This window comes from Nothoprocta perdicaria, unplaced genomic scaffold, assembly GCF_003342845.1.
Source record: "Nothoprocta perdicaria isolate Ctin4 unplaced genomic scaffold, notPer1 scaffold_51, whole genome shotgun sequence".
In the NCBI taxonomy this organism is placed as follows: Eukaryota; Metazoa; Chordata; class Aves; order Tinamiformes; family Tinamidae; genus Nothoprocta; species Nothoprocta perdicaria.
The window spans coordinates 1,698,241-1,725,547 of NW_020455766.1; the positions used below are offsets into that span (position 1 = coordinate 1,698,241).

At 35.8% G+C, this 27,307-nt stretch overlaps 1 protein-coding gene across 6 annotated transcripts in view; it reads left to right on the forward strand.

The window, feature by feature from the left end:
* The window catches only part of NRXN1 (neurexin 1), a 592,551-nt gene that overhangs the window by 254,120 nt on the left and 311,124 nt on the right, over window positions 1–27,307 (forward strand). For all 6 annotated transcript variants that reach the window (XM_026048048.1, XM_026048049.1, XM_026048050.1 and 3 more), the window contains 3 exons: window positions 8,661–8,783; window positions 12,869–13,250; window positions 13,769–13,959. In XM_026048048.1, the coding sequence (XP_025903833.1) occupies window positions 8,661–8,783; window positions 12,869–13,250; window positions 13,769–13,959 (696 nt within the window). The remainder of the gene's footprint in view (window positions 1–8,660; window positions 8,784–12,868; window positions 13,251–13,768; window positions 13,960–27,307) is intronic.

Genomic DNA, 27,307 nt, shown 5'->3' on the forward strand with positions numbered 1-27,307 from the left:
TGTAGCTGACCTGATGTTTCTCCAAAAGTTGAAAGAAGAAAAAGAAAAAATTAGGCAAACAGTCATGAACTATTATTACACTATAATGATGACACTTTAGAAGAATCTAACTCAGGGCAAGAAGGATATGACATAGTAACAAACAAATATAAATATCAAGTATAGTGTGTTTTTTTGGGTATTTTGATATACAGTTTAGAAACTACAGTAAAAGAAGCCTAGACCTTGTATGTAAAAAAGATGAAACTAATTGCATGCATATTAAAGTTATCAGAGCTGTTTTTTTACAGAACAGTGATCACCTTTTGTATTCATCTGTTTGTAATGTTTGAAAATAATTTGAGTTGTCTATTTTGGTGCTCCTTGCTTAACTCCTGTGTATATATATGTATATGGAAGCATGCAAGAATAAGCAGTCTCAATGAATTATGTGAGTTTTGATCCATAATGAGTATAAAATTATTTTAAACTACTTAACAATTGCAAATCTTTAAACATTATTCTCTTTACTATTATCTAACTAGACTAAATGTTAGGCTTAATTCCCTGATTTAGTTGTTTTTGTTGTTGTTGTTGTTGTTTTGAAAAAGATACAAGTATAAGACTTTGCATATTTTCAAACAGCTGTGCCTTAGGGTGAAGACACCTGTAAATTGAGGAGCTTATTCTTAAAATAAAGTCACAGTCCAATTTTTTTCCTTTCTATGCCAACTAGCGATCAATCTGCTTATTCTTAAAGACAATGTTCAATATATAATGGTAAAATGAGGTATTTTAAGGTGTCTTTTTTTCTGTTATGGCCACTTTTGCCTAAGTAATGGTGTTTATGAGAAGGTAAATTATGAATATGTATACTTAAACTCTAGTTATTATATTTTAAGATATTCTTTGAGTTATGACAATCTTGGTTTGATATAAATGGGCACAGTCAATATTCGAGTCAGAAAAGATAATGTGTGTTCTAAACTGTTTCTGCTTCTTTTCAGCTGTCATTATAATCTAACCTAAAGTATTAAAAATATTCCCATTCTTTTAGGAAAAATAGTCAAGTGCATCAACTTTTTTTGCACAAATCAATGCAAGTTGTGTTTTTTGCTTTGTTGGATTTTAGTGGAAAGAAAGAGGATAGTCTTAGTAATAGTAATGGTAACATAGCTTTTTCTGATCCATAAAGGATGCTTCCATCATCAGGCTACCCTTAAAGCTACTATAGATAATTGTGCGCTCCAGTTACCTGCAGCACTTGTGTAGCTCAGAGTCTTTTCTGCATTTATTACCTGTTTCACAGTTCAGGAGGAACAGAAGTGAGGATCAGTGACTAAAAACTAGATATTCAGATAACCATCTCTCAGTGAACTTTTTTCTTCCAGGTCAAAATTGCTCCTAAGTCTCTTTTGTTCAGAGGAGACATAAAGGAAACTTTTTTGAATAGTAACCTTTAGAGATAAATTTTTAAAAGAAAAAAAGGCAGTTTGCCAAGTGATTCATTCCCATTTCTTTGTAAGCTTGCAGAAGCATCATTCTCAATGATTCAAGAAATCCAGAAAAGGAAGTGTATGTGTCTCTGCCTTTGTACCTTTTTTTTTTGAGTAATCAAGCCATGAGTAAGGAGTGTGTTGGCTGATTAAAACCCACCTCCTCTTGCCTCCTCTTGAAAACACAGAAAATGAATTTCAGCTCATCTTAGCATCTTTTTTTTTCACTTTGTTTAAAGTTTTTTCCTTTAGTTTCCCAAAAATCATTACGATTGATGGAACTCTGTATTCGCAGAGAATTAATGAATATTGGACACCTCAGTTGGATTAAAGTTATATCAGAACAGTGAATATTTACTTTAAAAAACAGTTGAATTACAGTTAGGATTTGCCCTAGGATTTGAGCGCAGTCTAGAAAGCTGACCACTATGCATGCTGAGCTATATGACCTTACCGCCTATCACTGATGCCACCTGATCTTTCCAAGTACTTTTGTTAGCCTACAGAAAATAAAGTAGCTGATTTTGCCTTGAAATTTAAAATTTAAAGAGGTAGTTAAAGAGGTAGTTAGCATAGAATTGTTAGGTGCTGAAGGTTCATTCTAGGCTTAGCTATAGCAAAGTTATCTCCCTTCTCAGTTGTCAAGTTCAAGGTAATTTCTGAAAACTTATCTCAAAGTGTTCAGCAGTGGGCTGAAAAAACAACTGTACGTTGTTTTGAGTTATTGACTTTACTGTGCTTTAGTTCAGGGCCTCAGGGTGGATTCATAAAACCTTTAGTGCGGTTAGTACATTTTCTCTGATAGTCATGTTCCTTGGAGAACGATACAAAAGAGAAGCTGTACTCTTATTAAAAATACAGGGATTCAGCTGACTTCTGTTTTTTAGTTTTCAAAAGATATTTTCCTTCCATTAAAAGAAGGACAATGTGTAAGAGAAGCACAGCAGCTTTCCTCCTACTTTGCTACCATTAAAGGAAGGAAAGTAGAAAGAAAGAAGGAAAATATACCTGTCATAGGACTATTTGTTTCATTTACACAGTTTAATATGATTTATCAAACCAGGTTAAAAAGCAGCTTATTCATAACAGTGAGTGTTTTAAGCAATGTGTTGAGAAATGTCTTTGAACTGAGCTAGAGAATTAATAATGAAAAAACAAGATCAGTGGTAGATTTTTGTGTTGCACTCTATTTCCAAAAATTCCAAAAAGTTTTTTTAAATATAGCTTAACAAAGACCCAATTACTAACAAGAAAAGCACACTTCAGATATTGAGTGTATGTGTATAGATATGTGTGTGTGCACATATATATAATTATATATATATATATGTCTTTTTAATGAGGCAGGAGAATCTAGAGACCAGGACTTTTAACTCAGATGTCTACCATTTTGTCATCTTTCTTTCACCATCTTAGAGAAATGAAGCAGTGGTCTCTGTTCTGCCTGAAGGGAATAGACTTTCCCAGGACAAGTGTTTCTCATCACCAACTTCCTTGGCACACAGCAAGAAACCACAGATATAATTTAGTCAAATTATAGCCAGTGTATGTTTGTTCCGCCCTCACGGTTCAATCTATTGACTCTATTCAGGTACTTAGATGTGATTGATAGTGTAGTATCTCAGAGCTTTAAAGAAATTATTGCATTTTTGTCCTATTGTAGCACAAATAGCTTATTTATGGCAAAAGGTAGGTGAGGTTGGAGAGAGTGAATACTGAGCAGCCTGGAAGGTGAGCAGGAGAGGTGACTTAGCAGAAAAGAAAAGCAAGAGGCAGATATGAGAGAGATGACTGAAAGACAGTGAGGAACAGGTCTAAGAAACAGGAAGATTGCAAAGGGTCGCCAAGAGAGTGGTTGGTATAAAAACCTGCCTAATTCACCAAAACGTGCACACTCTGTCTTATTGATTGCTGTCTTTCTGCAAGGAAGGAGCATAACAAGAAGCATCACAGTCTGAGCTAGATCTGCAAAAAGAAAGGAAAATAGAAGAAGTAAGGATGGCTGCAATATGCAATATTGCAGAATATATGCATCTATATTCTGAGATATTTATGCATATGTAGAATATAAAATATATTACTATATAGAAAAATGGAAACAAGATTTAAAATATGACAGAAATCATCAGCCAGCACACTTGTGATTCATCTTTAAAAGCTATAAAAATACAGAATGTACAATATGTATGTTCAGTATATATATTCACATACATGCATGCACATACTTTTTGTGAATGGATTCATGCATTTGTTCTTTAAGTGATTCAAGCATATTTTCTTAAAATGGCTAAATGGCTCCTCCATTACGTATATGAGGTAGGAAAAAAAGAAATTTTTTTCTTCCCATATCTATTGATAATATATGATGCCTAGAATGATTGACTCTTACATGCACCAATGGATTTTTCATCCACAATGTATTCACTGCGTGTGTTGGTTTTCCTTTATAGTAAACTACATTGACATAACATACAGTCTGAATATATTTTAATCATCCCATAGAAGGTAATAATATTTTCTTAAGTACTTTGCTTAGCTTTCTGCCTTGATATACCAGGCTGCGTGTAGAGAAAGTGATTGAATAGCGTAAGATATAATAGTATAATATGTGTATTAATAAAGTAATATGTAATAGTATAAGATTTCTGTTGCTCAAGAGAATAAGGGAAAATTAGTTCTACAACAGGAATGATGGATGCTTATGAAAGATGTTAGTGACCCTCAACTCCTTCATTTTAATTTCCAAATGGCATTTTTTTAAAAAAAATAACAAAAATACCCTAAACTGACAATACTTTACCCCAATTGCCTAAAGCAATTTAAAAAAGCTTTTGTGGGCTTGGAACATTTTGATCAAGTAGTGCAGATTGATATGTTTTGCTTGATACATCTTACTGAATGTAATATTCTTGTAAAAGCTGAAGTTTGAGTCTGTTAGGAGGAAAAGTACAGTTGACAAAGTTTTTTTGGCCTGCTATTAGATTTTGTCAAGTTAGTTTGTTAGTTAGCTTTACATGATAAACTAATATGCATTACTGTTCTTTAAAAAGCAAATATTTTTTTTATTAGTAAGAAACATGGATAGCCAGGCAATTGCATGGTGATAGCAATGCAGCATTTAAAATACTGTTAATCACTATTATAATTAACTTGAATTTTGAGTTTGTTAATGAGTGGTTGAGAAAACCAAGATAATCTTGTCAGCCAAGCACTGCAGCAAAGACAACAAAGATTAAGAAGCCTTTTCCTGCTTGCCTCTTCTTCTGTACCTGGTTGTGGAGGAAGCCTCTCTGAACCTGCTTCAGGCTGCTGCCTCATTGAGCTTTCTCCCAGGGTTTGCATGGTGGCCGGAACAGAAACCTAGGTTATAAACAGGCTAGATTTATCCTGAAAAGCAGAGTAAATGAGACTGCACAGGGGTCACACCAGCTTGCTCAGATGTTCCTCAGACGCACTCAGATGTCTCTACGCTTTAGCTAGCAGTGTGGATCTCTACATATGACACCAAGTAAAATCTTGGCATTTCTGACCACAGAGTAGTGGTCTCTATTAACATCAATTGTGTCAGGTTTGCATCCTTTTTGTCCAGTGAGTCCATCAAATATCAAATGGGAAATTAAATGGGAAAATCCCATTTTCTGTTTCCTGAGATGTGCACAGACATGAGTTAGCAAGCCTGTCTGAAAACATTAATGTTTTTAATATTGGCCTGTAAATTGGTAGTAATGGTGTCTTCCTGTGACTTGAGTTCCGTAGGTTAGTATAGTCTTCCTTGAAACATCTAGTCTAATTTGCTACCCTGTTTTTTTTTTTTTTTTTTTTTTTTCTTGCTTGCCGTACTTTAGGATTTTCAATATCTAGCATATTTCTGGGTCATGGAATGTAATGCTGCAAGCATGTCTGGGAGGTGTTTTGTATATATCTTAGTGCTGGTAGATTCCATAGAAAGAACCAACACTAAATGCTATATTTGGCTCACATACATGGCTTTGAATGTGTTTTAGTACAATACCAAAAGCTAGCATATTGTTTCAAAATGAATACCTGTTTTTACAGGGCTCCTTTTTAATATTTGTTTAAAATATCTCCCAATTTTAAGTGCAGCACCATAAGTATTTTTGAAAGAAGTAGTATGCATGCATATTGTTATCAAGTTAGCAGATCTAACCAAAAATCAGCATATTTCCAGTGTTTGGACTAGACAGAAAAAGCTCCTTACCATCCAGTAAAGATAACAGGAATCTGGAGTATATATTCAACCCTTTGAAAATTAGGTTTTATTTTGGAGGTTCTTGTTGCTATTACATGAAGAAACTACCAATGGTAGTTAAGTTCTGGATGAAGTGCTAAAAACAGTTTAGGACTTAAAAATGTTTTTTTTCGGGGATGCCTAAGGTAAGGATATAACTTGAAACGTTTTGTACTTTGCATTGTGTTGAGCTATTTCAACGTCTACCTCTGTCACCTACCTGCATAGTTTGCATTTTCACATGCACAAATAAGGCTGTACAAGGAGTTACCTGATTATAAATGTATATGCAAATTTTACTGGTATGGGCAACTATGGTTGAATTTGTGGGAGCCGGCAAAATGCTGTTATCTGTTTGTTTGATTCTGTATATCTTTCTAGAAGTGCATAAAACCTACCAGTTACTTAAGTATCTAAAATAGAGGAAGACAGATATTGGTGATAGAAATCATTTAAGTAAGAGAAATTGCTTTGTGGATGTTTGCAGGCTACTACCCCTCTCTGAAAGGGAAAGTTTAAGATACGATATTAGCAGATAGGAAGAAAAAATATGAGAACCTAAGAGAGTTAGCTCAGTGAGTGTTGGTATGTGAAGCAAATGAACTGTGCGGTATCATAGGAGCCGACACAGATGAATTCCAAAAGCAGCACAGCGTGATAAATACATTAGGAGCTGATGCACACAAGGATAGTATTAGACCGCATGGATGGAAGGATAGTATTAAACCATCCATAGATGGATGGAAGGATAGTATTAGACCACAGAAAATGCAGAAATCTATTTCATTTTTTCTTTTAATTAGGACTTGCTTATGATTGAAAAAAAAAAAAAAAAGGAACAAAAAAAGCAAAACCAACCAAAGTAGTTAATTGTTTCTTAATATTATGCCTATTTTTATTTAATTATGCTAATTCTTATTTAATTATACCTATTATTTAAATACAACTACACTCTTTGAAGATATGGAGAATAAAGAGTTCAGTGCAGAATCAAAAGAAATGGGGTCTAAAAATCATAAGAAAAGGTTAATATGTTTCAGATAATATTAAATGATGATTTATCAATTTTTGACTGTTACTGGAAATTTTGCACTTGTCTTTTTACACTAGTTTTTACAACATTTTGTAAATCCTTCCCTTATCTCTCACATCTAGTTAGGAGTTTTTTTGCTTGGAACTCATAATAAAATACAGAAAAAGAGAAGTTGCAAAGGAACATGGCTCACTATATCTGCATCAGCATGTCCAAAATTCACTTAAATATCCATTATTCATTTAAAGTTAATGCAAAATTGGTCTTTCTTCTTTTAAGGAAAAGTAAATATCTAAGAAAAAGAATAATTCAGGTAATTGATATGAATGAGTAAACATAACTGCTTTTGATGGGTTTGAACATTGTTCCTAGTGTAGTGTAAATAGACAAGATTGATCAGGAGCATATAGGGAAAGCAACCTGATATTAGTTGGAATCTTGCTGCCATTGATAAGTGGTTTTATTCCTGGAGATTCCTTGTTAGAATCAGAATAAAGATTGCACATAAGTGGCACAATCAACAGCAATTAAACAAATGCTGAGATAAAAATGCAAAAATAAAGGAGGTTGCAATCTCTGTTCAGTATGCTGCTATAGCTCTGTAGCTACTCTACCAAGAAAAGTTATGTCAAGATATTAATGACTTCTCCCCCACCATGTAGTCATGAAGTCAGACAGACTTTAATTTTAGGTAATGCCCTAAGTATCCATTTATTATTTGACCTCTTCCACCCCATTTAGTCAGCAGGAGGTGGAAAGGAATCCAAAAAGACAGGGGAAAAAAATAAAAAAGAGTCTCAGCCAGTGGCATTTTACATTTTGAAAGAAATTTGACACATTGGACATGGATAGTCACCTGGAAGGATGCGATGCATGTAATAGCCTGATTGAATATAACCGAGATGTTTTCATTCTGGGTATTACTTCCATTTATGCTTTTCTTTTAGCTACTAGCAGCCTTTATTATGCCACAAGAACTGAAAAAAAATGACCACACTCTTATCATGCAAGAAGGTAATTAATGAACTGCAGGTGAGGTTTCCCTTTTGGAGCAGTAACTCAGGGCTGGGCAGCACCTCAGTGCGTGGGTGGCTGCCAGACTCCAGTTCATATCGGCGACAGTCCATGGACAGGGTTGATTTTACATATACATATATATATATGTGGATGTATGTGCATATATATTATACATATTCATGTGTGTACAAATAGGCTTATATAGAATTAAAAATATTTGTTAAATTGCTTAATAGTAGACTACAAGAAAGGTATTCATGATATGAGAAAGAGAAGTACAGTTTGCAGATCAATTAACATTTGAAGGTTCTGATTATGAGAATAGTAAGTCATCTAGATATTAAGGTAATAGATAATCTTCTGAGAAGTGCAATTAAACAGATGTAGGCTGAGAAACTGATGTAGGTTTACTCAAGAACAGTTTAACACACACAATTATGGCTTATACTTTTCCCCAAAAGTGTTTTGAATTAAGGAATAAAAATCCATTATAGTTAACCTCTTCCTGAAATTTTCTGGCTGCAATAATACTATTCTAAAAGCTATGTGATGACAATTGCACACTGAAAGCTCAAATCATTACCACCATATTTGGTTTTTAAAATGGGTTAATAAAGCTGGATTGACTGTGCCTATTTATGAGAGCCTGCTTCATTAAATGTGAATATATAGTATATCTATATAGTTAATTCTAAAGCAGAAGTGTTTTAACATAGTGACCTTATGTTTTGGGATGTGCTTATACTTGGTAATTTTCTTGCTTGATATGCCCTTTGGTAAGTTTTGGCGTTTGCCCAGCCAGTCTCTCTTTCTCTCTCTCTCTCTGTGAGGTTCACATGTAAACTGATTTAAAGATTCCATAATGACTGTTTGGCATATCCTACAGGCAAAGGTCCAGAAACCCTTTTTGCTGGCAATAACCTCAATGATAATGAGTGGCACACAGTGCGTGTGGTCCGGCGAGGAAAAAGTTTAAAGTTAATGGTGGATGACCAACAGGCCATGACAGGTAGTGTGGCGTTGTGACTTTGTGCTACTGGGGGGACACACAAACCAGACCATGGCAGAACTAAAGAACCTTTATTCTGAAATTAGTAGAAACATTTGCTTCGGTCTTGGGTAAGATCCAAAATGCACATGATGCACCTTGGTGCGCTGTTACTGCAAATGTGTTTTTATGTGTGACGTGACTAGCACTGCTATTGAAATTAATGAAAACCTTCATGCTGACTTCAATGAAAGTTTTTAAACAATAATTGGAGCAAAGTGTTTGATACAACATTAATAAAAAGGCAAGTAAAATGCTCTTGGCAATACACTAAATTTAAATTAAGATTAGATTCTAGGCCAACAGTGTAAGAATGAATTTCATAAATATTTGAAGGGTATTCTGTCATATGTTTTGTATCTTACTTCAGCTGCCATAAATAAATATTAGGGAAGATGTTTCTTTTATATGAAAGCAGCAACTGGTGGCAGGAGGAAAAAATGGTAGGAATGGTAGATGTTATACATATTCCTGTTTTGCATCAGGAATGAAGGGTTTGTTTTGACTTTGATGCGTTAAAGGTAAGTGTTACATGAGTGTGTTAACAGCAACAACCCTGGATACTAGCCCTAATTCCTTGTCCAGTGCAACTTTTTTTTTGAACAATTAGTCTTTTGCTTTGTTTTCACAGAGTATTAAATAGTTTTCATCTTTTGCCTTAATCTTTGTTAACATAGTAATAGTGTTAATAGTTTTAAAAATGGAGAGCGCCATGTTTGGGAGTCTTTGCTCAATCCAGCAGAACCCTCGAGGCCATGTCATCGCTGGAAAAAAACATTGCCAGTATCTTTAATCATAGCTGTAAAAATTGTATACAATTATATACTGCTGGTCAATCTACTAAAGGTGAAGCAAAAAAAACTTCATGTATGTGATCTAAAATCTAAAAATAGATGTAGATTTCCCATGCTTCTCAAGACAGAGCTTTTTTTAAAATATAATACATATTACAGACCCATCAAAAGTACAGTTTTCCACTTGTAATTCAGCCCCAACTGCTCAGAACAACTTAAGGAAAACTCAAAATATATTTAAAGGATTAAGATGGAGACAGAAGGATTCTATCATATGTGGCTTAGTGATATGAATTTGAAAAATATACACCTCCAAATGATTGCATTCATTCTTCACTGTGTATAGCTATAGCTATAATTAGATGTCATGGTCTTATTAAATAGCTGTTAAAGCCAGGGAGGTTTTTTTTTTTTTTTTTTCCCCTTCCCTTGCCTCATGATCAAGCAGAAGTGCTGCCTGCACTTTTGGCATGAAACTTTTGGCATGACAGTTGCATCCTTTCCACAGGATATGATATATCCTATACAGTGCCTGTACAAGGAACTGTCTATTTGACTAGAAATTATTCTCAATTCTTCAGGCTGAAAGTTGCCTAGATTTGCATCCACAGATGTTTAATTTCATTCTTCTCCTGAGGGATGATGTCCTCCATCAAGTGGAGGAAGCTGGCACAAGAGAAGGAACTAGAGGGCACTTGAAAATTTCCCTGATGAGGAAAATCTGCTAGTCCCAGGAATGTTGCATTTTTTTCAGAGTTAATTAATGTAATCATGCATCACTTTCACCTTTTTGTGACACAGTGTATTGCCAGACCCTTTTTACCATGTGATGGAAAGTCAAACGTACACAATACATGCAAAGTAGCTTTAAACACCTTGAAGGAGTAGTGGAAGTGTTGGTATAGCACATGGGAGCTCTGTTTTGCTCCAAACTGCCTTCATTTTTTTCCTTAGATGCCCCAACAACTGGAAATGTGGTTAAAGTATAATCTGGTACCTATTCCTGTGAAGAGGTGATTATAGACTTATAAGCGACATGAGTAAGAAGGGACTTCTCAAAGTTCCATCTTTCCTCCTACACAGTTTTCCCTTTTTTTAGTTCCTTCTGCTATGCCGTAAAGGGAGAAAAAAAAAAATCATGAAAGCTTAAGCTGGAAAGGAAGCTATTAAATAATTCAATTTCCATCTTTTTACAGATTCAAAAAATGCCAGCTATTCATCCATGCATCAAGCTCGCTATTGCTGCATGGTTAAATAAGATCTTTCAGAATCCTAACTAGCTTTTATTGGAAGCTGTATAGGTGATTTTGAGTATTTTTTTTGATTTGAACCTTCGGAGTAAAAGTGCTTATATACACACCACCCTCAAGCCGTTTATTTTTTTTCTAGAAGCATAAAGTAAAAATGGACTGAAGGCATTATTACAGTTGGATAGAACTGGAAAGGATATCTAATTTATGATTATGAACAGAACTCATTTGGCCTTTTGAATAATGATCCATTGCATTATATCAGGTGATACATTTTGTGCACCAACCTGACAAATTTAGAAAAAAAAAATCCATCTTGCAAGCATAAACCACAATCTCTCCATCTCTCTTCAGAGCTGTAGTTTCAAATATTGTGCATCATTAGGGTGAAGCATCAAATTCTGTTAGAATTTTTTGTAAAGCTAAAATGCTAGGAGGAGGCTTGGGATGTGAGCCCAGGTTTCTGCAACTTTTTTTTATTATTGTGCCCAAGAAAGAAATATTTTTCAGGTAGTGAGTGTAGTGAGGATATTGTGCTAGAGGGAAAAGCTTAGTGGGTTTTGCCATGACATTTCTGCAGTGCCATCGGAAGCGATAGAATACAAGAATGCATAACATTTTCCCCTAAAACTCGATCTTCATCTCCATCTCTAGCCAGGACAGCTGTTGGCCTTGCAAAAGGTTGAAGATGTAGCATTTTTCAAGGCAGTTCTCCTCATATATTAGTGAACTTGCAAGAGGAAGTCAGAGAGCTAAAATCTCTAGAAGTGATGTTGGGGAAGAAGTGCAACCAGAGGGCTGTCTCCAGGGATTCGGATGCCCCTTGCATCTTGGAGCTTGACACTAGTGCTTTTTTTTGCATAGGGTTGCTCTTCACCTTCTTTGTATTCCCTGAGTGACGTGAAACAGTGAAATATGGTGTACCATGCCTGCGGTTCGTAAAAGATGGATTGTTAAGATGTATTAGGAATAAAAGCTGTTTTGTCAGTGTGCCCACACAATGTGACCATGCATCAGCCTTGCGATGTCACTGTCCCAGTTCTTTAAAATATGCACAGTGGAAAAATCCATGTCTAAATGTGTGCTCCATCAGAAAAATATGTGCTCTGTCAGAAAACTGAGGTATTCAACAGACAAAAAAAAAAAAAAAAAAAAGTTCGTCTGTAATTTGTTCTGCATTTAATAGCTGGATTAAAAGCTTTCTGACTTGTTGTTCCTTCCCTGCACGCTTTCTATCAAGGGGAAGCGTCCAACAAATTTCAGTCTTTGTGCTTTGCCCAGAGTCCTTGCCTGACTTGGGAACACTGAAAGTTGATGCTGGGGCCTGTGTGTTGGATGCTCTCTGCAAGTCCTTGCCAGGACGACACTGGTCCATGCTGCAGCTTCCTGTTCCCTGCTCTCTTAGGCTCCCTTGCTATGGCTTTTCCCTGCAGGAAAAATCCTGTTGCTTTCAATGGAAGGCTCTGTCTTGCTTCACAGGCTAGCAGCTGACCAGTGTACCTAAGTGCCTGAGACTGTTTAAGCAGGAAACCCTGCTTCCTTGTATCAAGTCATGTCCCTTAAAGTCAAAAACATGGAGTAGCATTCCTGTCTGTTGTGCTTCCCAATCCTATGAAAATCTAACATTTGGCTCTCAGTTTCACCCTTGTGTTCCTCATGTTGGGCAAATTAACTTGCTTCTGGTAAACTCCATATCTGGTTAAATGTAATTAAAGTCTGGGATTTGCTTGACATTTTGTTATACTGTGATACTGTGCATCTGTTTGGAGTTCATGCTGCTGGTCCTGTCCAACATACTGGTCAGTTTGGATGAATGAAGGATGAAAACTGGTAGTTTGGATGAATTTAGAAAAATCCTCTTTGAGCCAAGAATTTGCTTACACATTCTATAATACAATTATTCTGAAAAGTGTGAAATTGCTGTTGCTCTTTAATTGCATTATGTGCATTGTAAGCTATTTTTTTCAGATGCTAACATATGTTTTCTTGTTCCTGTTTCAAGGTCAAATGGCTGGTGATCACACAAGACTGGAATTCCATAACATAGAGACAGGAATAATAACAGAGCGGCGCTACCTGTCTTCTGTGCCTTCTAATTTCATTGGGCATCTACAGAGTCTTACATTTAATGGCATGGCATACATAGACTTATGTAAAAATGGAGACATCGATTATTGTGAGCTAAATGCAAGATTTGGGTTCAGGAACATCATAGCAGACCCTGTAACCTTTAAAACAAAAGCAAGTTATATTGCACTGGCCACGCTACAAGCCTATACATCTATGCACCTTTTTTTCCAGTTCAAAACAACCTCATTGGACGGATTGATACTTTATAACAGTGGGGATGGAAATGATTTCATCGTGGTTGAATTAGTGAAAGGGTATGTATGGATTAGTACAGTGAGAAAAATGGTGGATTCAAAGTGAGAAATGGAATGGAAAGCTTAGGATACAAACATTTATCTGATTGAAGATAGCTGCCTGATGAATATGTTTGCATGATAACCACATTCATATGCTTTATTGTGACTTTTTCTTTCAGGTGAAGCTAGGTACCTGAAAAATAAGGAAGTAAATACTAGGTATAAGTTAATAGCATTTAACCCAAATAAATGCAAGTTTGTAGTTCTCTTGTTCTCTCTCTACTATGTTTGTATGTGTTGGCATGTGGCGGGACTCAATACTTTCTCTAACCTTGGGACTGAATCTCAATGCATGTAAATAAATGGTGATTCCTCTGAATTAAGGCATTTCCCCAGCTGACATTCAGGTTTTTCTTCCTGATTTTCCAGTGATGCTGAAGAGTGCAAGGGCATAGACGATGACAGACATACTAATTATCACTTGTCCTTGATATGTAAAGAAAAAGGAAACTTCCAATTTTTTTCTCTCTGCCCAGGTATTTACACTATGTGTTTGACTTGGGAAATGGTGCAAACCTCATCAAAGGAAGTTCTAATAAACCTCTGAATGACAACCAGTGGCATAATGTGATGATATCAAGGGATACCAGCAATCTTCATACTGTAAAGATTGACACTAAAATCACAACACAGAGCACAGCAGGAGCCAGAAACTTAGATCTCAAAAGTAAGTAGAGTAATTCCTATATAACTTGCAGCAAGGTGCAGCATAGAATTGTAGACTGAACAAGTCATACTTGTAAACTAGCATATATTTTTGTAATACCATATGAAATGCTGAACTTGATAATTACGATGTTCACAAGAAATTAATTTTTCTTCATGTTTGTCTGACAATGGCAGTAATAGTTCTGCAAAGTAACCTTCAGCTCTAAACATATGAAAATGCTGTATAGATTACAGGAAAAAGCAGGGAATGGAAAGGACATGGAGTGTAGAACACAAATATCCTACCAAGAAATAGCTGAAGGATTCCAGAGTGGAACTAAAGAAGTTTAAAAACCTTAAAAAGGTTTATTTTTTACATGGAGATAGGTTATGTAAGTGGAATATAGAAACCACTGCCCAGACTTTACAGTAAGAGTACAAAGACTTTGCAGAACTCATGATCTACGTATTAGAAGTCTGGGAAACATTTTGGTCTCACCCTCACTGCTAAGTAGCCTTCATGAAACTCCCTTTAGTTTTTGCCTACAGTTGGGAAAGATAATAATGATAAGAGTAATAAATGTACAATGTAATATAATATAATGTAGTTTTAATTGAAGAGCATGATAAACTTTGTTTTATACATTTAAAATTATTTTAGAGACCTTAAGATCTTAAGAGGTTCTTAAGATGCATTCTTGTAAAATAAACATGTATATTTAAAAAAAAAATAGTAATTATTTGTCAGAGTTCCCACTGGAAGAGCTAATTTGCATCAAAGGAAGATATCTTTTTGGAAAGATTAATAAGTATACTTTTTAAAACATTACTACCTTGTTAGATACAAAAAAGAAGTATATTCTGGTCATATAAAGAAGTATTATGCGTTTTAATATTCTTTGTAAAACTTTTTGCTAGGAAAGCCCAAATTTCATAACAGTCAAATAAAATTTAATATTTCCAAAGCCAGAAGGTTCAAAGCAGTTATTAATATTCCATCAAGCGCTTGTTCCTTGCTGAATTTTCTTTTAACTACCTCTGAGTCACAGATAATGAGCTGACCTTGGTAATTACTCTGGATTTTGTGCGATTTTACATGTTTGCTTCACTTTAAAGTGCTTTTAAGATTGTGAGAAAGATTATGAAAACTGTATCTTGATATGTCATAATCTTCACTAAGAACCTCTTTATCAAAGCTGCTCGGTTTCTGAACTGAAGCTTTTTCAGAAGACTTGTGTGCCTTTTTCTGAATTGTATTTGGAAATTGTGCCACTTTCTAATTTGTAAATATGGATAAGGATTTCTAAGAAATTGCATTTCAGGATTAATTTTGATGCTTAAAAACAGCATATACCTTTCATAGTTGCACTATTTTTGCAATCCTGAGCAATACTTCAGTGGATGTGTACGTATGTATTTGTATTTAATCTGGTTTTGTCAGCAGATTACTTGAACGGGAGTAAGAAAAATAATCCTGTTAAGAACTGATAACTGAAGGTTTATTCTAAAGCTTTCTCGAACAGAACGTAGTGTTTTGATATCTTTATTTTTTAAGTGTAAGGGAAAAGTGCTTAATGGAAGCACTAGAGGGCACTGTTATTTCATGAAATGTGCTTCTTTAGTGCATTCATGAGAAATCTCATCAATTCGGATAACCTATAAAACCCGACATTCCTTTGTTTTCCGCACTTTGAAAATTTTACTTTTGCTTTACTCTTTTGAATTAAAAATGTATCCATAGCTGGTGCATTTTACTAACCTTGAATTCCACCGGAAAAAAAAAACACTGACAAACATGAAAAAAGTACTGAAATTTGAAACGAGGAAGGTGAATCGGCTTAGCTGCTGCTGACTTTCGGTAATTCACCACCCAGGAAATATTGCTAGTCAAAGAATGACGACCCTGACATATTCAGTACAGTAGTATAAAGCAAGCACCTTCCACAAACTGTGCTATTTTATGTGGGTGGGTCCTTTGTGTCTCTATTTTCACATACTAGTAGATTTCGTTTTTATTTTTTAAGGTGTACTATTGAATTTTGTTGGATCAGCCTTTTTAAAATACGTCTCCACATACATTATGAGATTTTTTTTTTTTTTTTTGTTCTGTTGACCAGGGGAAGGTTGTTTCAACCTGATAGAGAAAAAAATGCAGGAAAAATGATATTTCATTATTAATATTCACTTGAAAATCTTCTCTGAAGCTTACTCTTTTTTTTTTTTTTTTTTTCTATTTTATGCTGGTTATGCTGGTAACACATCTCAGTTGTGCTATAAACACTGCATATGCTTTGCTGATGAGAGTAGGCTGATTTAATTCCTTGTCCCGTAGCATTTTAGCCATAACAAACTAGCAAATTTAAAATTACATTTCCTACTGTTGATACAAATAATCCTACTTAATCAGAGTTAGTATTTGTTGAAATAAGAAATCTATACAGCTAATATGGAATCTCTGCAGCTTTTCTCAGTAACCATAGAGTTGCCAGTTTTTAAGTGCTTAAATCCTAGGTAATCTTGGAAAGATAAATCAAATGCATGTAGTTCTTTGCAAATACACTATGAGTTCATTGTAAAGATGTGGTATACTGGTGATTTACAGCATGCACAGTAGATGTCTGGGATGCCAATTTTCTGGCAAAGCAGAAAATTGCCACAAAAGGTCCAGTATGTCTATCCTTTTGGTGTAGAATTTGGCTATGTATCATAGACAATGCATTATTGTAGGGGTGGGTTCTCATAGCCCTTCATTACCAGGTCAGTGTAAGAGAGAGTAGCTGTGAAAACGTTTGTATTATTCTTGTTAATAGCTATAGCTATTATTTGCTAGATAACCTAATAAGTGATGAATTGGAGAGAAAGAAACAAGCAAATCAAAGCCGGAATGTTGTTGTTCCTGGCAGAGGAAATTATCAAAGTGCCGTCAGGTGCAACCTCCTACAGACACCCCATGAAGATAAATGAGTCTTGACAAAAAATACAAGGCAGTTCAAGCCTGAAAACCTTTGGTTATACAGGAGATTTCTTTCATGTGTTTCATGCTCAAGTTCCCTGTCCTGCCCTTGGTGTAGCCGGTCTTGGTGTTGGGAGGACATAACTTCTCTTGGCTTGCTCTTCCTCACTGTGCTTACTGTGGGTCCAAGTAGCCTTGAAGGGCAACATAAATGCAAGTGAGGTGAAGCTGCAGTTTGTCTCATGTGCCCTTCTTCCTCACTATTGCTGCAGAAAAGAAGCCTTTTTTCATTCAGTTGTGGCTACTATAGCCTCTCTAATCCCTATTCTGTCTCCACACTTTCTTCCTTTAGTGTGAGAAATTAGAGTTCCACCAGAAACCTTTTTTGAAAAATATTTAAAAACACATGAACTGCATTAGAGGAGGAACATCTTCAAGCATGATTTTGTCTCCACTTACCCACCTAGGGTTTGATGTTACTTTTGCATCTCTCTTACATATTCGGGCACTTCTTTAACCTCAAAGTAACTTTCCACCCAACAGAATCCCACAGACAATTCTGATATTTTAATATTATATTTGATAACAAATTGGAATGAGAAGTTGAAAAAGCACACTTCTTCAACAAATGAAAACATTAAATAATGCTGTTTATTTGTGGTTAAACAGTAAGTAATTGTGAACTTATCTAGGATCTGATAGTTGGGGTGCTTCATACTATTTTAAACTTTCCAGCTAAGCTTTATCCTTCAGGAGGTACCCTCAATCAGGGTACTTTCATTGTGCAAACTGGTGCTGAGCTAAAGGAGTGTTTATAATGAGCCCATTGCAGGAGATACAGGTCTGCAAAGACTAGTCTGAGGAGGAGCATAAAACTCAGACTATAGCACTTTTGAGGTACCACCACAGCTCATTCAAGCTGAGAGCACTACTGAAGAGCAAAATATTTTAGTTTAGTCCTACAGATCAACCCCAATGCAAGAAATTCTTTTGATTTCCTTATATTTAACATTGCTGACTGACTCTCCTGCTGTCTGTTTTACTTTTCTTTTACTTCTGTATCTCTGCTCTGGCCTCGAGCTTTCTCTGTCCCTTTACAAGATTTAGTTGCTGTTGCTATACATATTTACCTTCTCATTTGTCTTTTTCTCTGATAATAAGAGAACAGCCTAATTTGAAGCATCTGAAAGAAAAATAGTCAAATTTCACAAATGCTCTGAAATATATTTCTTTCAAAACACTTAAAGACTTGCTTGGCAATTAAATCATCCTTGTAAACTGCCTATTTGATTTAATATATTATCAATAAATCTACTGTAAATAGATTTAGGCTTAAGTAGGCTTAAGTATAGATGACTAGTAATAGTGAATTCATCTCTTGATACTCCATTTGCCTCTCAGAGTAGGTTATTCATGCAAAACTGAGGTAACTTAGTCTTTTTTTTAAAATAAGATTCTTGTTCCAGCAGTGAAAATTGAAAATCTTTGATCTTATACAATGTCTCCCCCCCTTATTTTCTATGAAGCACATTATCATTATTGCTGAATTATATGTTCTTCTCTATCAGTATCGCTCTGTCAGTGGTGATGTTTCTCTATATTTCTACTATGAAACAAAGCTTTGAGAAGCACAGAGCACTGTTTTATATAAAAATGCAAATTTGTACAAATGAATGAGTTTTAGGAGTTGAATTTCTCAAATCAACATGCATACGTTTGTTCTAATGACCTTGCCAGTGGGCTGTGAGCTCCTCATGCAGAAATAACACTCTATTCCAAATACCAAATTCCAAATGCTGTCATCAGTAAATATATCTTCATAATGTGACCTGGTGGATTAGACAATGGCAGATCCAGCTGTTGTCTTCCTAACTGTGTTGAGAAAGTGGACTCCATACAGATAGAAAAAATGCAGGACCTAAAGCTGTGAGAGCTCTTATTTGAGATATTCTGTCAAGCAAAACATGAGGACAGGTTAACAATAGCAATAGTCAAGGTGATTAGACAGTATGATCTAATACATATTTGTTCATGCTCCTTTCTTTACAGCTTGTTGCATATTGCTTTTAAACATCCATGCTGCCTCTCAGATTGTGTAGATAATTTTGATGGTGCTAGGCATTTAGAAATTATAATCAGACTTGCAAAAACATAAGATGAAAAAAAAAGAATTGTTGCATTGCTTCCAGATTGCATAAACATTTTAAAAGATATTGTGATGAACTCTTGTTAGTCAGCAGGATCGTAGCAGTCTTTCAGGTCACTCCATGATGAGAGAAACTTTTTGCTTTCTTCTGCTGCTTCTCTCTCACTCCCTCTCTCTCACACAATATATTTATTTGTGTGTTTGCGTACATACCCACAGCTGTTTGACATGCAGATTATTAACATAGTTTATTGTGGAGTTTTGCTCAAATCCTTCTGCAATGTTAAGTAAAAATGGTGTTAAGGCAAAGACAAGAAATATTAAAATACATTTAAAAAATTGTCTAAAACATATCCCACTGACAAAGTGGTGAACTTTTGAAGATGCTTATATTAGCTACCAAAAATTTTAAGCAGGTCACAGTTGCAACAGAGGAAAAAAAAATGGTAGTTTTGTGTCTGTTTGCATTTGTGGATGCTACACTGTTTGTGTCTCTGAGACGCAATGTTTGAACCAGCTTCTGTTATCCCCATGAGAATCATGTCCTAAATTTGTTTTCAGAATGTGTTGCTATGGGCATAGTACAGCTTTCTTAACAAATCTTGGAATTATGACTGAGTAATCCTTGTTGCAAAAGTGCTAATTTATCTAATGTCTTTCAGAGTTTGAAGGTGATTATCTGTATTGAGAGGTTGATGATATAACATAATTTTTTTTTGCCTCTCAAATCTACATTCAAAATGAGAAGATTTTTTAACCTTCATTGGTTTCCTGGTGTTTTTTTGTGGAACATCCTGCATGAGGGGGATGCTAGGGGATGAGCTTTGCAGATGCTGCTAATCTCTGAGGTCCAGCCCACCTGTTGGAAAGAAGAACCCCTTGCTGTGTACGTCTTGAAAACAAGCTTTGCTAATAACATTTCTTGGCTATTGAAACTAAGATTGAGTAAGTGATTATAGAAAAATGTCACTAGGAAGGGAAATCTGAATACACTATAGCATGAAAATCCCTGCTTCATTAGATTTTGTCTGTTTTTCAGGTGTAAACAGTACACAAAAATGGTGAGAACAGGAGAGAAATGAAGGACATTTGATATGCTTGAATGCCTCAAATCTCCACCGCAACCATCCCCCTCAGATACAAAGTAATTGGCATAGCATCATTCTGTGGGAGATGGATTACCATGCACATTTATATGGCAATTAGATTTTATTATTTACCATTTAACATGCATCACCAACTTGCCTCACAGTCCATTGGACAAGCAGACTGCTTTGGTTTAAAATCTGTTCAATCTTTTTCAATGTTAGTGCCTTCCATGTATTCTTCCGAACAAAAAAGCAAAGAGAAATGCAGTGACTGGAGATCTGAGAGTTGTTATTGATGAGGAAAAAAATGCACTATTTTGGATATTTTTTCTTTTTTGAGAATACATGTGATTTGAGAACTTGATTAGTACTTTCTAGTTAAGCAGTGAATTTTAATTTGAACCATTTTAGGAGATTTTGGGGGCTTAGACTTAATGGCCTGCCTTTATGGTTTCTGTTTCTGTCTACTGAAAACTCAGCTGTTAAGGACGTTTCCCTCTGCACCCCATTCTATTATTGCTTTACTTGCCTCTCCTTTACATCTAATGTAACAAAATTGTACTTGCCAGTGAAATGTAAGTATGAAGCATGTTATCTATTGAACAGCTTTGAACAGGGCCAAAAATGTAATAGCAATGAAAGCTGAGATACCAACAGAAGGCAAAATGCAGCAGTGAAGACCACAGCAGGCAGAGTCAAGATATATAGTATCTTATATAGCGTAGTGCATGGCCTAACAATGATAAGGATAATAGTTTCTAGACAGAAGCACCGTTATACCAGGTATGTAAACTCTGCAATGCAGCAGTCATGAGTAGCATGATGTGATAAGTGCAGAAAGGTAGAGCAGCAGATCTGTCTTCAGGGTGGTGGACTTCCATAGCAATTTGTGACAAATCTGCAAGGTGTTTTTTCTTGACGTGCCCATCAGTGGGTTAACTCCAGTGCTTTTTTTTTTTTTTTTTTTTTTTTGTCTTCACTGTCTTGTCAGTGTGGATGTGGATCCAGGGCCACAATGAAATAGTAAAAGGAATAAGCAATATCAGCCAATGAATTATCATCAAAGCGGATAAATCTCTTCATGAATAGCTGCAGTATGTCCTGTATGACAATAGCAGTGAATGAAGAAACTCACAGTACTAACAACATGATTTCTTTTCTAAATGAAGTTTTCAGATAAGGTAGAGAAGATACGGTAAAGCTGAGCAGAAATAATCAGTCTCTTTTTTCCTTCCCAAAAGGATGACTTGCTAACCCACGGGAGGTTGGTGTTTTCATCTCCCTCTCTCTAAATATAACCTTTTTGACTTAGTTAGCAGAACAGTCAGCTTGGAAGAGGGAGGGCAGCACCTGTCACATCATACAACAGGAAAAGTGAACTAGCTGCCATTTCCCTTCCTTGCTCCTTAAGATGAAGACAGTCTAGAACTGATGGAATTTCTCCGTCTAATAGGTAAAATATTTGACAAAAATACTTTTCTTCAAAAAATACATCATCAAAACCAAAAGAATCCAAGGACAAAGCCATATTGAAGCTATAGGATGGATTTTTTTGCGGTGAACAAGTGGACCTAAAACCCCAAGGCTACATGTTCATGTCCTCTTCCAAGTGTCTTGCAAGTGGTAGACAAAATTGAGTCATGCTTGGTTCTAGCACTGAGCAGGCTTGTGAATGTGTAGCAAGTGCATATTCCCTACTGTAAAGGGAGATTTGAAAAGCCATATGCTGGAGCGTATGTGCTGCAGAAGCTGTGCAGAAGCATAATTCAAATCTTTGTCAACTGTCCTTAGATGTATTATGTGGGTTATGATCACAGCAGGCTTTGACTTAATCAGAAAATTACGATTATAGTTCATCAACATTCTTGTAACTATCAGATACGGGATTTTTTGGTAGAGAACAAAAAGTAAGCCTTTTTTTGTCATGAATAATGAAAATGGGAGGGACAGACTTGAGAATTTCTTCTCATCTGCTTTATAGAATATGCATTTACAAAGCTTGAAATTCAAATGTTTGTCCTCCTCCTTCAGAGCAGATTTGTTGAACCTGCCTGCCCAGCCTTCCTCTGACTCTTCTAGTTCCCGAAACCCTTAGCTATTTTTCAAGTGGGCAGCGGTCCTTGTTGTGGTCAACAGATTCTGTTCTGAAAGTGATAACTCTTCCTAATTCAATTAGGAATTTTAGGGCAGTCATATGTTTCATGGAAATTTTTTCAAGAAGGTTTCTTTGTGGTGCAAGCATTGCAGCGAACAAAAAATAAATCTGCTCTGTCTGTAGAAGCAATTCCCTTTCCCTTCTGTTTTTATACCCAATCCCTTTTGCAACCCCACCTTTGAAAGCAAAGTACTTTACCACTCTGCTATAGCTATTATGCAAGGTAAATGTGTGTTAGAAGGAGGAGAAGGTCATTTAGGGCAAGTAGGTTCGTACATCTCGCTGAATGACAAAGGCAGCTATGTGCCTACCTGACATTTGCATTTGTTACAATATCCCTGGATTTAAGATAGGAACGTTATCTTGTATTGTGTTTAAGTCTGTGCATATCCAGGCTGTGTGAGGCTGATTTATTTTTACCTTTCCATTCCATCAAATATAACATGAGTTGGGACTGTGAGACTTCACGTTGAGTTCCACTAGGCACATAATGGAGCAATTATTAAGGCACTACAAAATTATTTCTATTGATCTTAAAACAGCTAATAATCTGTTTTATGAAGGACCTGAAGGAAATGAGCATTATTTTTCCTTTCGAGGTTAGAGTTTCTCTGTGGCATTTCTCAGTCTTAGCAGTCTTCATTCCTCTTTGCCTGCCTGAGGGAAGGAGCTGTTGTATGCTTGATCATTTTAAAATAGTATATGTGGAGGAAAGTGTGCCTGCCACCTCAGCATCACCAGAGCCAGAAGTTCTTTTGTTTTGCCTTTTTTTTTTCTTCTCTTTTCTCTAATTTATGATATAAAGGAATTGCAGAGCTGCATGTCATGCTTTCAGAACCCACCATGTAAGGCCAGGGCCATTCATCTCATTCTTGAGGAGCCTCTCTAGTAGAGTGTAGAAACCTTCTTGTTTAAAGCAGTGATTTCATACAATGTGTCATTAGAAACAAGAACAAAAAAAATTATTTCAATAGTAAGAAAAAAGAAATGAAGATCTACAAGTGTAGTTGCAAATAGCAGCACAAGAGATGAAGTGAGAGAATGTCGACTTTCAGAGAGAGTGAGGAGGATCATATAAAAATACTCCAAGGATATCTTTATAGATTTCAGAGAAGTCAAACCACAATTCCTTCTATGGTTTTATTGCCTGTTTTTTATTTTCTTTTCTTTTAAACGTGGAACCATATTTGAAAGAACAGTACTGTTGCATTTCAAGAAATAAAATCCCGCTTTGTAACAAACAAAGAAAGAATCCCTCAAACCCACAGATTTCTGAAGTGAAATAGCCTCACTATTCAAATTAAACTACTTGTTCCCTGAGTCCTTTCTATGAGCTGCTGGTACCATTATAAACACATGACTAATAATTCCCTCTCTAATGGTAATTTGAAGAGAGTTGTAATCATTGCATTAAGCAGCTTTTGCCTTCCAGGACATACCACATAAGAGTTCTTGGTTGAGGTCATGGATCAGGAAAGGAGGAAAAGTGTGAGGAATAACATGGCAGTAATTTCAAATGATAAGTTACTTCTGCTGCTTATTCAGGAAAAGGAAATAAACAACATCTTTGATTTTTCTTTCACATTTCTTTGCTTTAGCATTCACTGAGTTCTTATTTTGAATACAGACATTTGACATAAATAAGATTCACAACAAGGGATTAATCCTACAAAATTTCAGAGCATGTAACATCCCCTGAAGCTATTGCTAAGTATGCAGTAGTAAAGTCATACAACTCTTCTAGTGGAAGCAGAAAAAAAATACATTTTCTGAACCCCTACTAATAGATGCTTTATATATGAGTGTTTTGATTTGTGTATATATGTTGTGTATCTTTGTTTTGTATATATGTTGTGTTTTGATACAACATGTGTTGCAATTCTGTCTTCTTCAAAGTTGTGATGGACTGAGTTTTATAAGAAGCCAGTTCTCCATTGTGGTAACATGGAAATGAGGATGATAAATGATTAACTGATACAAAAGTAGCTACTCAAAATGTTTTTGATGGCTGCTATGAAAAAATAAAAGTAATTATTATTTCTTTTTAATTTTCTGATGAGTTATACCTCTAGAGCCTATCCCTTTATAAAGGTGTATGTATCAGAATTACATTATCAGCAGCAAACTCAAGGTATTAAATCTGGGAAAAGTTCAATCTGTAGTCTAAAGAAATGCTTATATATACTTTTTTAAAAAGTTAAAGCCAATCTATGTTTCAGTCGATATGGACATAAGCTGCACATCAGAGCTAGTGCAAAAGTAGAGTTGAAGTTATTTTGAATATCAAAACAGTTCAGATTTTACTATTAAAAATGTTGATTTTTATGGGAACCATCTTTTATTTTACACACACACACACACACACACGTATATAAAGATTATATATAAATAAGAGCAAGCTCTCCTAAGGAAGAGTAAGTAAACAGTAGATTTACACAGTTCATATGTAGTTTCTACTTAATATATATGTTCATGTGGTACCTAATTGAAAATATTGCAGACAATATTTTCAGGAGCATATATTGTGAATTTGATTACTGCTGCAGTGACTGGCCTTTTACTAGCTAATCACCATAACTGAGATTTGATTATTTGTCTAAAATAATCTTGATATCCTGGAGGAGTAGGTCTTGGGAATTATCAGGGAATTGGTTTTAAAGTTTTCATTTTTAAAAAGGTTTTAACCAGTCAAAGAATAAAAATGGTTCTGCTGGAGAATATCTCTCTCATCGAGAGATTTAGAATGAGGTTTTTCATATGTCAGAGAATAGAATGTAACCTCTTTAGTAAAAGCATGATTAATGCAAATCATGCTTTGTATTGTTTTCTGGAGTTTGCCTCATTCAAGTCTTTTGCAATCAATTAAAAGAACTTATCTTTATATTCTGATCCGACAGTAACTGAAAGAACAGTGCTTCAGGACAACTTGAAGGGTTTTATTTTCTACATGTTCCACATGAGTAAAAGATGATGAACCTTTATTATGAGACAATTTCTTTGCCTTTTTTTTTCCAGCACAGTTGGTTGAAAGATACATTTTTTTCTACTGTGAATAAATTATGCCCTATTTGTGGGAACATATGGATCACCATATATTAATTTATTATGTCTAGTCTCTTGCTTAGAAGATTTATGCTGTACCCCAAAGCTCTAGGCGAAAGTAGGATCAATTTTTCACATTAATTGTTCAATGGAATGAGAAAAGCTTGAGGTTTCTTAGTATATGATGCTGTAATGGTTGCTAACATTTTGTGTTGGATGGCTTATAAGATGAATAATATGCATATTCCTGAGCTTTTTATCTCCACTTCACTAATTCAAATGTAGTTGAGGCTTAGGACTAGTATGCAGCAACTAAAAATTGTTCACAGTCTGATAGGCATTTGTTTGTTTCAGGCCATTTCCTTGCAGGCAAACTGTAAACTGTGGCAAACAGCACTAAATTGCACTCCCTTGCAAGCAGGGGACTACGCCAAGAGAACCAGCAAAGGTGCGAGTGCCGTCTGCACTGATAAGTGCCAGGTTAAAATTAGCCACTTAAGGTACTGATGGTAGCGAGTGTGTTTTTGAGCCCTGCAGTGATAAAATCTTCCTAGAGGAAATGTCTAAGCAGCCAGCAGTGTTGTGCTTTAGAGAAAGCAGACACACTATTTTGGTTTGTCCTGTGGCTACGCTCCCTCATCCTCCAGAGCATGGGACATACTGGGAAGTACAAAAAAACTGCATAATATAAAATATGCCTATTGATTTTTTTTTTTCTAGCACACATCAGTGCTTAATATCACTGACCATCAATAATCAGTATGGCACCATCAATATGGTCAGTGAGCATCTAATGCATAGACAGGGCAAAAGTTTTGTCATTAGGTGATGTTTGAGAGTCCTTCAAGAAGTTCAACCCTTGCCAGAAATTCAGTTGGTTTCTGCGTTGGTCCACAAAGGAGCTTGCCTGTGGTGTGGCTCAAGGCATTCCCCCCAAGCTTTCAAAGATCATTGCCCTTTCTGAGTTCAAGAATAAGAGACGAGGGCAGTAAGTTCGTGCAAGGTGTAGGGAACTGTGGCTTTGATCCTTTCTGTGTGTGACTAAAGGAGTCTAACTCATCTAACTTGCTAGGGGAATGACTAGTGCCTCTTACATAGAGCATGCTTCTCCTCTCTATGAGTGTCAGACTTCCTCCTGCAGCACAGGTTCAGCAACAAGTATGGAAGCACTGTGTTAAGCCTATAGGCTAGCACTTAAGGCACACTTTAGAGGAGAGAGGGAGTGAGGTTGATTTGAAATGCCTTCAGGTATCTGTGTTCTGTCTGCTAGAGACACAAGACGTGTGGGGGCACAAAAGCACAGCCTGCATTATTTTAAAATGGAGTCGTCTCCTCTACGTTTAAAGAGAAGTGTAGGTTCAAGGTAAATATTAAACCTATGAATAACTCGAAGGAAGGAGAGCGCTAGCTTGCAGCCCCAGTTGCCTGAGCTTCAATAGAGAGAGCTGTGATGTATCTGTTTTCAGTTATATTTTTGGCAATAAAATTCTGTTTGTTTAGTGTGCAGTTTGACATTATAAAGGCATCTAACTCCACCTGTTCCTGTATGACTAACATAAGGTATTGAATTTTTTGGTGACGAGTCAATCGTTCCACTGCTTAACAATTCTGTGTCTATTTACATCTTATATGCTATTAGTATTGTCTTTTACATGTATTTTGACTTAAATAATAAGGCAATGTCTCTGGAATATTCCAGGCAGGGTAGCACATAATCGGTCTTAGAATGGATCTCCAGCAGTGTTCAGGCAACCATTTAATCAGTTCTGCTACCAACATCTATAAAACCTTGTAATTCTTCCTCATTACCAAAAGCATGGGCTCAGTCCTCTTGTGCAAACTTGGCTATTGCAGCATCTAGAAAATCTCTCAAATGGTCTTGGGACAAGGTAGGACCAAGGTCCTAAACTTCTGAAAGCTTGCTCATATCTCAGGGACCCGTTGAAGAAGGTCTCTGAGATACCTGTCATTCAGGATGTGAAG